Consider the following 11330-nt stretch of genomic DNA (forward strand, 5'->3'; position numbering starts at 1 on the left):
GAATCCGCCTACCACCCACCTGAAACCTGAGCATCAACCAGCAACCCAAACGTCGCTTGAGAATTCAACAGCCACCCAACCGTCGCCTGAGAATTCAACAGCCACCCAACCGTCGCCTGAGAATTCAACAGCCACCCAACCGTCGCCTGAGAATTCAACAGCCACCCAACCGTCGCCTGAGAATTCAAAAGCCACCCAACCGTCGCCTGAGAATCCAACAGCCGCCCATTCCAAGGCTAACCAATCAAAGAAAACATTAGATCAATTTTCGGCTGATAATGCAGATCACAATATCCGCACTCTTACTGGGAAAGGAACTTTTCATGGGATAGGAATAATCAAAATTTCCACAAACAAAACGTCTAAACATCGAGCACTCAAACGCTTAAAGCAACCTTTCTGGCTCATCCATACCAATCTTTGATTTGTACGGCTCAAGCTTCAACGGTTTGAAGGAGCTTAAATTCAATTCTGTCAAAGCAACTGAAACCATATCTTCTGCCGAAATGACACTAGATTTTCTTTGGCACTCAGCATGGTTCTTTGCCTCAACCAAAAATCCTCGTCCAAACTGGTCTGGTTTCATGATGCACGCCACCTCACAAAACTCAAATGTGTATGACGTAGCTTCCGTTGAATTTCTTCCTATCATTGATTTAAATTCTTCAAACGACAGTTGCATCTATTCGACGCTTTTATTTGTCATCGAAGAAGCAAAGAAAACAAAGATACCTGTTCCTGTTATTACATTTGACCAACCGTTATGGCAGAAAGCTTTGGGTATCATCAAGTTAAAGAAATTAAAGATTGTTAGTCGACTTGGCGGTTTTCATACCTTAATGAGTTTTCTTGGAAGTATTGGTAATCTTATGAAAGGGTCGGGTCTAGATGAGTTATTCGAAGAGGTGTATTCTGGGGATACCGTTAAGCATATCGATTCAGGTCATGCTGTTGCAAGGGTAATAAGGGCGCATCTTTTGGCACAAAGCGCTCTTGTTAACCACATCACAAGTACCTTGGTTGACGAAAAGAAGTTGGACATCGAAGGCCTCGAATCATCATATGTAAAGGCGATGGATGAAGGGTTCACAAATGAAGATCTCGCGTCACTAAGTGATACCAAGGCGCCATCAAAGACATGGAGGAGAGCATAGCAACCTTTTCAACCACGATGTCGGAAGAGTCACGAACGGCAAAGCTCTGGCTGCCATACATCAACTATGTCAAAATTGTAAAAGAGTTCATCGTAGCAGAGAGAAGCTGCAATTGGTACCTCCACATTCAAACTATCAAAAAGATGCAAAATCTGTTCGCAGCCACAGGCCACCGAGACTATGCCAAGTGCTCCCGAATCTATGTACAAGAGATGGAAAGTTGGATCTCTTCAAACGAGTGGTTGCGGGAACAGTTTGAAGAGGGTCGCCATGCCGTAAGGAGATCAAACAGATTTTGGGCTGGACTTTGGTCGGACCTGGTGATTGAGCAAACGTTAATGAGATCAATAAAGTGTGCAGGGGGTCTGACGAGAGGCAGAGGTTTGGGCGAGAACGTTCGAAATCTTTGGACGATGAGTGTTGGCTTCACAGCAGCAGTTCATGAATCAATGGTCCAACTCTCAGGAATTCAAACCGTTGCAAGCGACCAAAACATTGAGATGGGCAAGAATCGAAGAAGCAAAGATAGTGAAGACTGTCAGAAGTTTTTCGAATGGATCGAAGTCAGAAATCCCTTTAATATGGTCGATGATAACCTACACTCACTGTCAACCGGCTGTATATCCATCAAAGGAAAGGAGAAAGTCAATTGCGATGATGCCGAGAATGTCGGGAAGAAGATCCAAAGTCAATTGGATGATGTTGTTTTCACGGAGGCGAAATTCCTAAAAAAGGATCTTCTCGTGCCTCTTGACCACCTAACCAATGAGCCACTTGATGTCGACAGCAAAGATCTAGTCAGTGTCAACCCTACTCTCCTGTTCACCAGACTCGCAGCTATTGCAGAACGCGAAGAGAATGTTGAACAGTTTTTCGACTATGAGTTGAACCATCAGGCTCTTTCCTTGTTCAAAAATGGTCTGATGAGAAAGCCTGATAAAGCTGCTTTGAAGAAAAGCCTGTTACCCGAAAAAGATGCCACAACTATGAATGTAGCGCAGATGCAGCACGTCTTGGATGGAGGAGCCTTACTTCATAGAGTCCCTTGGTCGAAAGGAACGCGATTCGACGAGGTTGCCAAAGCGTACGTCAGCTACGTGAGGAGGCACTATGGCAAAGCGAGGATCGTTTTTGATGGATACGAGGACCCCATGTCCATCAAAGCCAGTGAACACATTAGGAGGTCGTCAAAAGGATCTTCGCGAAATATCAACGTCATACCTGATAACAATGTACCGTATTCAAAGGAGAGATTCCTATCGAACAACCATAACAAAAGCCAACTTATCGATCTTCTAAAACGTTCATTCCAAGCTGAAGGCCACACAGTAAAGGTCTGCAGAGGTGTTGCTGACGCTTTGATAGTGAAAGATGCATTGGAATGTGCTGAGAGAAAAGACGTTGTCGTGGTAGCCGATGATACAGATGTTGCCGTCATGCTCCTTTACCACTGGAAAGAGAACCTACACGACATCTACCTATTGCAAGAAAATACTGGGAAATGCTGGAGCATCAAACAATCTTCAAATAAAATCAAGGTATTACCAAAACTTCCTTATCCTATCTTCCAAACGCCTTTATAATGTATTTTACTTTGATTTTTCTACTCACGTTCTAAAAGCCTCTTACACAAAATTAGTTAGTTTGCTAAAAGATTTAGAACCTTTACGAGTCAGCCTCTGAAGAATTTTGTCAATTTCCATTTTAGGACATCAAAGATCATCTCCTGTTCATCCACGCCTGGTCAGGGTGTGACTCGACATCTGCGATTTATAACAAGGGGAAAACAAGCTTCCTCAATCTGGTTCGAAAGTCTAAGAAGATGCAATCTGCTGCAGAGATAATGACCAATACTTGGACCGAAAAATCGAAGATCGGAGAAGTCTCAATCAGTATATTTGTTGATTTGTACGGTGGAAAAGATCGATCTAGCTTGAGACAGCTACGGTAGGATTTCAATTTAATTACGTAGTCAATCAGTTTAAGACAGGCATTTAAAAAAGAAAGAATTATGACGAAAGAAATTGTTTCAGTTTTTACAAAGCTAAAATTTGATTTCTTCTTGAAATGATATTTCTAATTCTTGTCTTATGTTTCAGCTATACCAAGTACAAGCAAATGCTCAGCGATGGATTGATTGAACCAGAGAAACTTCCTCCGTCTGAAAGAAGCGCTTATTACCATGGGTTGAGAGTCCATCTTCAAATTATGCAATGGTTGTTGATGGACGAAGATGACACAACTTTCAAGCCGATTGAATGGGGTTGGAATCAATCTGTTGGGTATCTATAGCCAACGGCAACCGACAAACCGGTAGCTCCACCTGAAATTCTCCACATAATTAGTGTGGTACTAACATATGTTCCTGCAGAAAGAATGCGCTAAAATGTATGTCTTCTTGTGGTGACTGTCACGGAGAGGATTGCAACAACAAAAAGGTTAGTTTACATTTAACTGTGTCAACTTAGGTAAACAGCTTCACAGCCTTATAAAATGCCTTCACACATTCTAAAATTCACCATTTTTTTTCAGCTGTCGGATCAAACTCGATATGACGAAGATGGATTCGGCGATACCAATCAACAAGACGATACCAATCACCAAGGCGATGACAAGCACCGAAATGTGTTTGAAGATATTTTTGAATGAAGAAACTCAATAATCACTTTAAAACTCCACTTTTCTCGCTCTTTCATGTGTTGACTAGCCCCTGAATATCATAGATGTTATAGATTCAAGACACTTTATTTCTCCTGATTTTGTGCTGATGACGTCATAGGCATTTGGACCAATTTTACTCACATTCAGTACATTTTCAGAATTTTTCGTAAACAAAAGAGTTGTTCAGTTTCAAATTTGCGATCGATTGATATATAATACTTGTATGTTTGAGCAACTTGAATTTTGACCAAATTTCCTAGCAGCCATTATAGATTATGACGTCATAACTTGGGACGCCAAGGTGCTGAAGGTGGGGGGTTTTAATACGAAGTTCCTAATACCTTCCCCCAACTCTGTGCCAAATTTCAGCTTTATACTATTTATTTCCAGGTCATGACCTAATTCTCCTCTACTACGATGCCATACAATTGATGAAAGAATACATAGTTAATTGATAACCAATCATTGGACAAGATGTCAATTGATATTCCGATAATCCATGAGGCGGTAGGTAAACAAACAACATCATCAATTACAATACTCAAGACTTTGATCAAGCCAATTGAACAATTGATCATCGATTGGCTTTTTAGGAAGGATTGATATCGATCAATTATAGTTTCTATTTCTATTTCTATTTCTATTGGCTGAGTTGTAGGAGGCTTTTAAGGCCTTCTTTCTTAGACTTTCCCAACTATAGACACTATCAGGCTGATGCCATTTTCAACTTTTCCCCAACTTGCAATGAAAAAAAAAATGAAGAAGAAGAAATCAGCGGCCACACACGATGGAGCGCATGATGTTACTCGCTTTGTTTATAGATTGGGTGGTAGGTGGCGTGCATTATCTAATTCTCAAATCAGCATTGGCCATTTTGAATGAAAAAACAAATTAAAAAGGGCACACTAACAGTGAAAGTTTTTTGTCGTTACGGACCCTCCCGATGCACTGGACACGCAAAATGTCCGGTGTTAAGATCGAATACTTTTCAACATCCGACAATGCACGCACCAGACATCTAAGACAAGCTAAGATCATGGAATCAAAAATGCCGCTGTGTACTCTACTGAAAATAATTATCTCCTCTCATCTCTTGGAACTTCAAAAACCATAACATTAGACATAAACTCATGCTGAAAAAATCAATTGTATAACCCCTATTATATAATAATAATAATTATTCTTCTGGGACTAGCGCAGCAAAATGACGTCATGTTTCGAATCAATATATTGATCTGAACCCCCTGATTAATAGAGACAAAAATACTTGTTTTTACTAATGTCTTAAAACCAGGAGATTACTATTTTCTTGCACCAGAAAGAAAGGATGACGTCATAATTATCTGCTTTCAATTTTTGTGTTTGAAAGTGTGGTGTGTGTACTCCGTCTTCGTGGAATTTTTTAATGGAATCAAAACAGAATATGATAATGTACGTAAAATACTGTTCTCAACTTGAATAAAACGAAAAGTTTATGGTAAATAAAAAAAATTGTGGAAATGTTTACATTTATTTGATATTAATTTCTGGCAAATGTAATTTCAACACTATAATGTATAGATTCGGAACGCTCTCACCAGTCGTGCTATCACTTATTTTACACACTGGCTCGTACACTATCCACAGTTGTGCTATTATTAATTTTACACACTGACTTGGATGATTTCCACAATCGTGCTATCAGATATTTACACACTGGGTCGGACACTTCAACAGTTGTGCTATCTGGTATTTTACACACTGGTTTGGACGCTCTCAACAGTCGCGCTATTTATTTTACACACTCGCTCGGACACTATTACACTATGGGCTATTAGTAATTTTACACACTGGCTAGGATGTTATCCACAGTCAGGCCATCGGATATTTTGTACACTGGTACTATCTATATATTTTATTTATATTTAATAATTAGCATTAAACACAAATGTTCATTATCACTACATCGCTACATGGCTTAACTTCGGTAACCTTAAGGCCTCTTTGCCTTGCTATTGCCACTGTCCTGGCTGCCTTAGTCCATACAGGACACCAGGCAACTTATTGGTTCCCTTGCTTGATATGATGAAGGCCCGGGGGTACTAGGGTTGCGAGCTGACAGGGAGTGCCGCCCGACTTTTGGACTTTGGACCCTTACCAGAACTAAAAAGGAGAAAACAAAGGAAAATTTTGGGAATTTTACGACCCTTAGCGGGGCAAATTTGAAGACTAAGCACAAACTTTAAATGTTTTTGTACAACGTCTTTAATTTTTATTTGGTATGATAATTGTGCAAATAACAATTTTGTGTTCAGTCTTGAAAGGCCTACAAACAGGGTTGTTCTTTTACTAATTTTAGTGCACCTACTCTCAGGTACCTATTAGACGGGGGGTTGGAAAAAATCTGAAAACTTAATAAGCGGGGGGGGGGGATTGGAATAAAAATGTCCTGGGTGGAAAATTTTTGAAAAGGAGGCTAATACAGCATAATTAGGACAAATAAAGGAAATTTCAAAAACATTTCCCCAAAAACTAATAAGCGGGGGAGGGGGTTGGAATAAGAATGTTCTGGGTGGAAAATTTTCGAATAATTAATTAGCGCGGGGGACGGCTATTAGGTAACCGAGAATACACGACTTGCTGTATGGCAATCTAATTGTATTTATGGATATTTTGACTTTTTTACTGTCTAATCTGTTAATCGTGTTAACCTTTTAGAATTTAAGAGACACCAAGACAAAGCAACTGAACTGGCACTATGACTTTGATATTTGACAATGGCCAAAAGTTTTCCATTTAATCAGAAGGATACTGACTGACGACAAACTGAAAAGAAAACACCACAAGTGATCCCTACAATATGTGAAAAGTATTAGATCTTTTTTTAAATGAACAATATGAGTGACTGATTGACTGACTGACCGACTGACATGCCTTTTAAAGAATGTTATAGTGTTTCAATCCCAAGTATAGTATGTTTTAATTTTGATTCCTCTTTTTTTTAGAAGCAAGCGAAAGACCAAGTGATGGTCCTTCAAATAAAAGACCAATTGACTGCCTCACAAGTGAAAGGCTACCTAGTAAGAGCTTGTTTCGTGAAATTTGTACATATTACAGTGTGCATAAGGGTTCTTACTCTACCTTTATAAACCCTACCCTCCTTTTCATCACCCCTCCCTCCTTGGTTGGTTTGCAAAATTCAAGCAAACAAATATTTCTTCATAACCTTTCAAAAGATAAATTTTGCCCCTGGTTTTATTAAATTTACTGATTGAAAAAATACGAAAATATGTTTATAGAAAGTTAATGATCAAAAATTAAAAGAATAACACATTTTCAGAAATTTCCTTTAAAATATGCTTACTGTACCCATCTTTTGGTGATTTTTATGGAACCTTTACCCCTCCCCTCCTAAGAATTGTTCATGTCATGTCTATTTCGGACATTTTATTGCGGCCCAAGGACCTATGTTAGACAAATATTAGGATACAGTTCGTGATAATTCTTTTAGAAATTGAATCGTTTAAACTCTTGAACTGGGTTGATTATACCTATTAACAACTCTTTGTAAATCAGTTTATCAATCCATTATTTTCTAGATTTTTCAGATATCTATATTTAAATTATTTAAATTCCATTTAGTGCTGCCGAAAAGAAAGAAGAGAATAATGAAAACCCCGTATAGTGAAGGATCTAAGGTAACTGTTAACGAATCTTTAGAGAGTGGTCAGAAGGGGTGGAGGATTTTTAGTGGATTCCAAAATTATTTTGAGGGGAAAGGGGAGGGTTGAAATTTTTTCGAGAGGAAAGGGGGTGTGAAAATATTAAACAAAATTATAGTTGGGGTGTGGAAATGGTTTTGGTATATGTAATTTTCTTAAATAATCATGGAAAAGTAATAACTGCAGTGAAATGGCTCCAGTGGCAAAAGAGAAATGCACCAAATGCCAGACAACTTTTGAGAAGAAAGGTAAAAGAATCGAGGATTTCGTTTCACCCGAGTCTGTAAAAGACTATCCCTTTATTTGGTGTGGTTTGACTTAAATAATGAAAATCCTGTAGGTTGTGGTCGGGACGAATAGAAGGTGAACTTATATTTCACTGGCTTTTAAAAAACTCGAGGAAGAGCATTTGAATTCAAAAAGAACACGACGGAAGAAATTGTAAGAAAGCCAAATCTCTAAAGATTGGTTCCCGCAAAATGGAAACTTTCCTAATTCTTTAGGACAATTTTAGAGATCTTCAAATGAACATTTTATTTTGTAAACTTCGCTTTTACTTCTGTTAATTGGAATCGCTTCGAAGGAGCATCATGTGGTCCTATTTGATATTGGTCCGAAAACCGCTAATGGTTGGGGAAACTCGCCGTTGGCATGGGAGTTTCTGCAATCAAGGCAAGGGTGTCTCTTCTTGCCGACCTTTAAAATATGTTTAAAAGGTATTTGAAATTGATTAAAAGGTTGTTTTTTGAAGTATGAAGAATAGTGTTTAATCCAAAATCCTTTTTTTCACTCTATGTTATTGTACCACAAGATCGCGATAATTCGTTTTCTAAAATCAGAAGTGAGAAGAAAGTATTTCTTTTTTTTTCAAAAACAAATATTTTCTTTCTCATTTCATCAATTAAAACTCTGTACCATTGAGGAAATTGAAATTTTTGTTTCGCTATGCAAATTCATGTTGATCAAATAGGATTTCATATTTAATGCCTTAGAAAATCAAGAAAGCTCATCATCAGCAGCAAATCCTGCCAGTCCTGCCAGTCTTGACGTATCTGATGACCCTAACAACAATGGCAAAAGTGTAAAAAGTAGGTGTTTTGAAACGTTAACGTTTAACTGAGATAAAGTAAAACAAGGGTTGCAAGATTTAGCTCTAACAGAATCTAAAGTTCTAATATCCTTCCAGACATGACGCATGACTAGTATCTATGTTTCTATTTTCATTTTTAGGAATGTATCAATTGAGCGGAAAAAATTTGTCGCTCTTTATACTGTCGGCCATGATAAATACTGGATTATCAAGGTTTCCAAAACGACACGTGATATGGTATTGGGATCGTGGGTGGAGAACTTTGACAATGTCTGACATGTCACGGATCAGCTCAAGGAACCAGTTTCCTTTGATAATGTTACTCGGAGGGGCGACATAACCTCATTTATTACCTTTAAGATGAAAGCATTGCCATCTGGGGGGTTCATAGTCCCGCCAGATGTTCACGATGTCCTTTTAAAAGAAATAAAGAAATTAGATTAAACCAAATTTTCTACTCTGGTTTTTGTTTGTTGTATTTTACCCAATACCCTTAGTACCCCTAAGGGTTCACCTATTCGAGAAAATTAGGTTTTCCTTAAATTCCGCTACTGTTTTTGTGCCAGCTTACCTTCGTATTTTTCTTTTCGTTTTCTTTTTCTTTGATTATTTTTAACCATTAACTGAAACCCTGATTGCTTTTTTCACCTTTCCTCGTACTGAAGAAATCATAAACCTGGTTAATCTATTTAATACTTTTTTTCATAAACAGTTATGTATACAGTGAATGCATACTATGTTTATAAATTCATTCTTTTCATTTAAGATTGTAAATAATAAAAAATATGCAGAGGTCTGGAACATACAAGCAAGGTGGTCTATTGGTGAGTACATTTATTAGTAAATTGTTAACAAATTAATTGTCAGTAGAATTTCAAGTGCTGAAAGCTTTCGATAGAGTTCGAATTATAGTCAGTCTACTTATCGGTTATGGTTTTTTATTAGTCTCTAAAAGGTTGATTTCCAGGATCCTCCACCTTGATCTTCTTAGTGCTAAATAAAACTTAATAAAGCAGAGTTTGAAGTTTTCATACCTCTTCTAGGTGAAACCTATCGCTGCAGATTTGATTTTTTTAAAGATAAAATGGAAAATGTTTTGATTTTTTTGTTATTCTTTTGCAGATTCGTAGGACCAACCAAAGTGGAAAATGCCGTGTCAAAGGGTGTAGGTTTTATCATAAATTTCTCAAATCTTTTCCATCATTATACATCTTCTAACATCAATCGAAGCTTATAGCTTTATTGTTCTACTACTGCTTTCGAAAGGGCAACACACTTCTTACCACATCATGTTTTTTTTAGAAGGGTAAACTATTTTCAAATAGTCTTTAACAAGGTCGTCTGCTACGATGAAGTTTTTGTTGTATAATTCACGTCTACGACTGGAAAATATTAAAATAAAAACCATTTAGGTTTACAATATTTCAAATAATGTTTACTGAATGTTTCACAAACGCATTTCAAATTAAGATAATTGTGGTAAAAAGATAGTTAACAAACAGTAACCTACTTTCCACCAGGTTTGAAGCGATAGAGTTTACATGGCAACTGTGCTGGGAGATTTCACAGCTAGGACATTGCATCCAATTAAAACCTTTTTTGCTATCAAGTTCGTCCTGTAGGAGACACCATTCATTAATGCATGAGCCAGTAATTGCGAGTAAATAGAACAATCCTAAAGAAAAATCAACACCGAAATTTGTAAGGATCATGGCCGGAGAACTACGATGGTTTTCAATCAAACTCTCATTTCTATAACAATTAGATTCTATTATTGCTTAGGCACTAAAAATCTTTTAGAGACAAAATGTACAAATTACATACTCAGTATTTGAATAGACATATAAATAGCCATACCCTTCCATTCGTGATTGAGATATCATTAAGTGTATCAACGAAAGCCTTCGCAGAAGATCCTGGCATCCTTTTTCGAAAAGAGTCCCAAAACATAAGATGATCTTCTTCAATGACCGTGTTGAGAGTTTTTCGGAGATGTAGGCCAGTAACCAGGCCATAACCCACTTTCCAAGTTAAGGGCACGCTGGTGGAATGTACAATTTTGACACGAAACGGACCATTTATGCAACAGAAATCTCCCTCTAAATCCAATCACCACAACAATTTCATCCTGGGGAATCCTTGTTAGGGTGGTTACATCTTGTATTTGAAAACAATTATACCATTTCACGTATTCTAATTTGATAAGAGGCACTGATACTGTTGAAACCTAGTCATTCAAAGATTAAAGAGCTTAAATTTCTAGCGAAAAGATCAAAACAAAAGATTCAGTTTTCCTAATGACTATCGATATCGTAAAAAAAGAAATACAAATAAACGCTTTGGTTTTACCAGTTTTGGTCAATACATTTTCTTCTTCTATGGTCTGGCAAGGTGACAATGGTATCACTTTTCCTTCGATAAAGGCAATGTGATCGTTTAATGGTTCATGCTGATGAACATCCTCATCACAGTCACCACACAGGTAGCCACAAGCTCCACAACGAACAACTGGTGGTGAATTTAAGCATCTAAAACATTTGATGGGGCAGAATCGTTTAATTGAAATGGAGAGTAAATTTTCTCTAGTATCGAACCATTGTTCCTCGGTGTCTGCCATTCGTTGTGTCCAAGTTTTCTTTCTTGTATTGTTCTCTATTATGAAAATATAATAGATTCTTCACATAACAGAAGCAGAATAATAACAGAAGGATAATTTCTATTCTA

At 37.5% G+C, this 11330-nt stretch overlaps 1 protein-coding gene across 1 annotated transcript; it reads left to right on the forward strand.

The window, feature by feature from the left end:
- The first annotated feature begins 1558 nt into the window (after window positions 1-1558).
- LOC136811715 (uncharacterized) lies at window positions 1559-3486 on the forward strand. Its single transcript, XM_067068338.1, has 3 exons — window positions 1559-2692; window positions 2863-3101; window positions 3254-3486. The coding sequence occupies exons 1-3, from the start codon at window positions 1568-1570 to the stop codon at window positions 3444-3446; spliced, it is 1557 nt and encodes a 518-aa protein (XP_066924439.1). The 5' UTR covers window positions 1559-1567; the 3' UTR covers window positions 3447-3486.
- Window positions 3487-11330: the final 7844 nt, after the last annotated feature.

The sequence above is a fragment of the Clytia hemisphaerica genome, unplaced genomic scaffold (assembly GCF_902728285.1).
Source record: "Clytia hemisphaerica strain Z4C2 unplaced genomic scaffold, Clytia hemisphaerica genome assembly, whole genome shotgun sequence".
NCBI classification, from domain to species: domain Eukaryota; kingdom Metazoa; phylum Cnidaria; class Hydrozoa; order Leptothecata; family Clytiidae; genus Clytia; species Clytia hemisphaerica.

Coding starts and splice junctions, on each gene's coding strand:
- LOC136811715 (XM_067068338.1), top strand. CDS start 1,568: ATGAGTGTTGGCTTCACAGCAGCAGTTCATGAATCAATGGTCCAACTC. Junction 2,693..2,862: donor AATCTTCAAATAAAATCAAG/GTATTACCAAAA, acceptor TTTCCATTTTAG/GACATCAAAGATCATCTCCT. Junction 3,102..3,253: donor TCTAGCTTGAGACAGCTACG/GTAGGATTTCAA, acceptor CTTATGTTTCAG/CTATACCAAGTACAAGCAAA.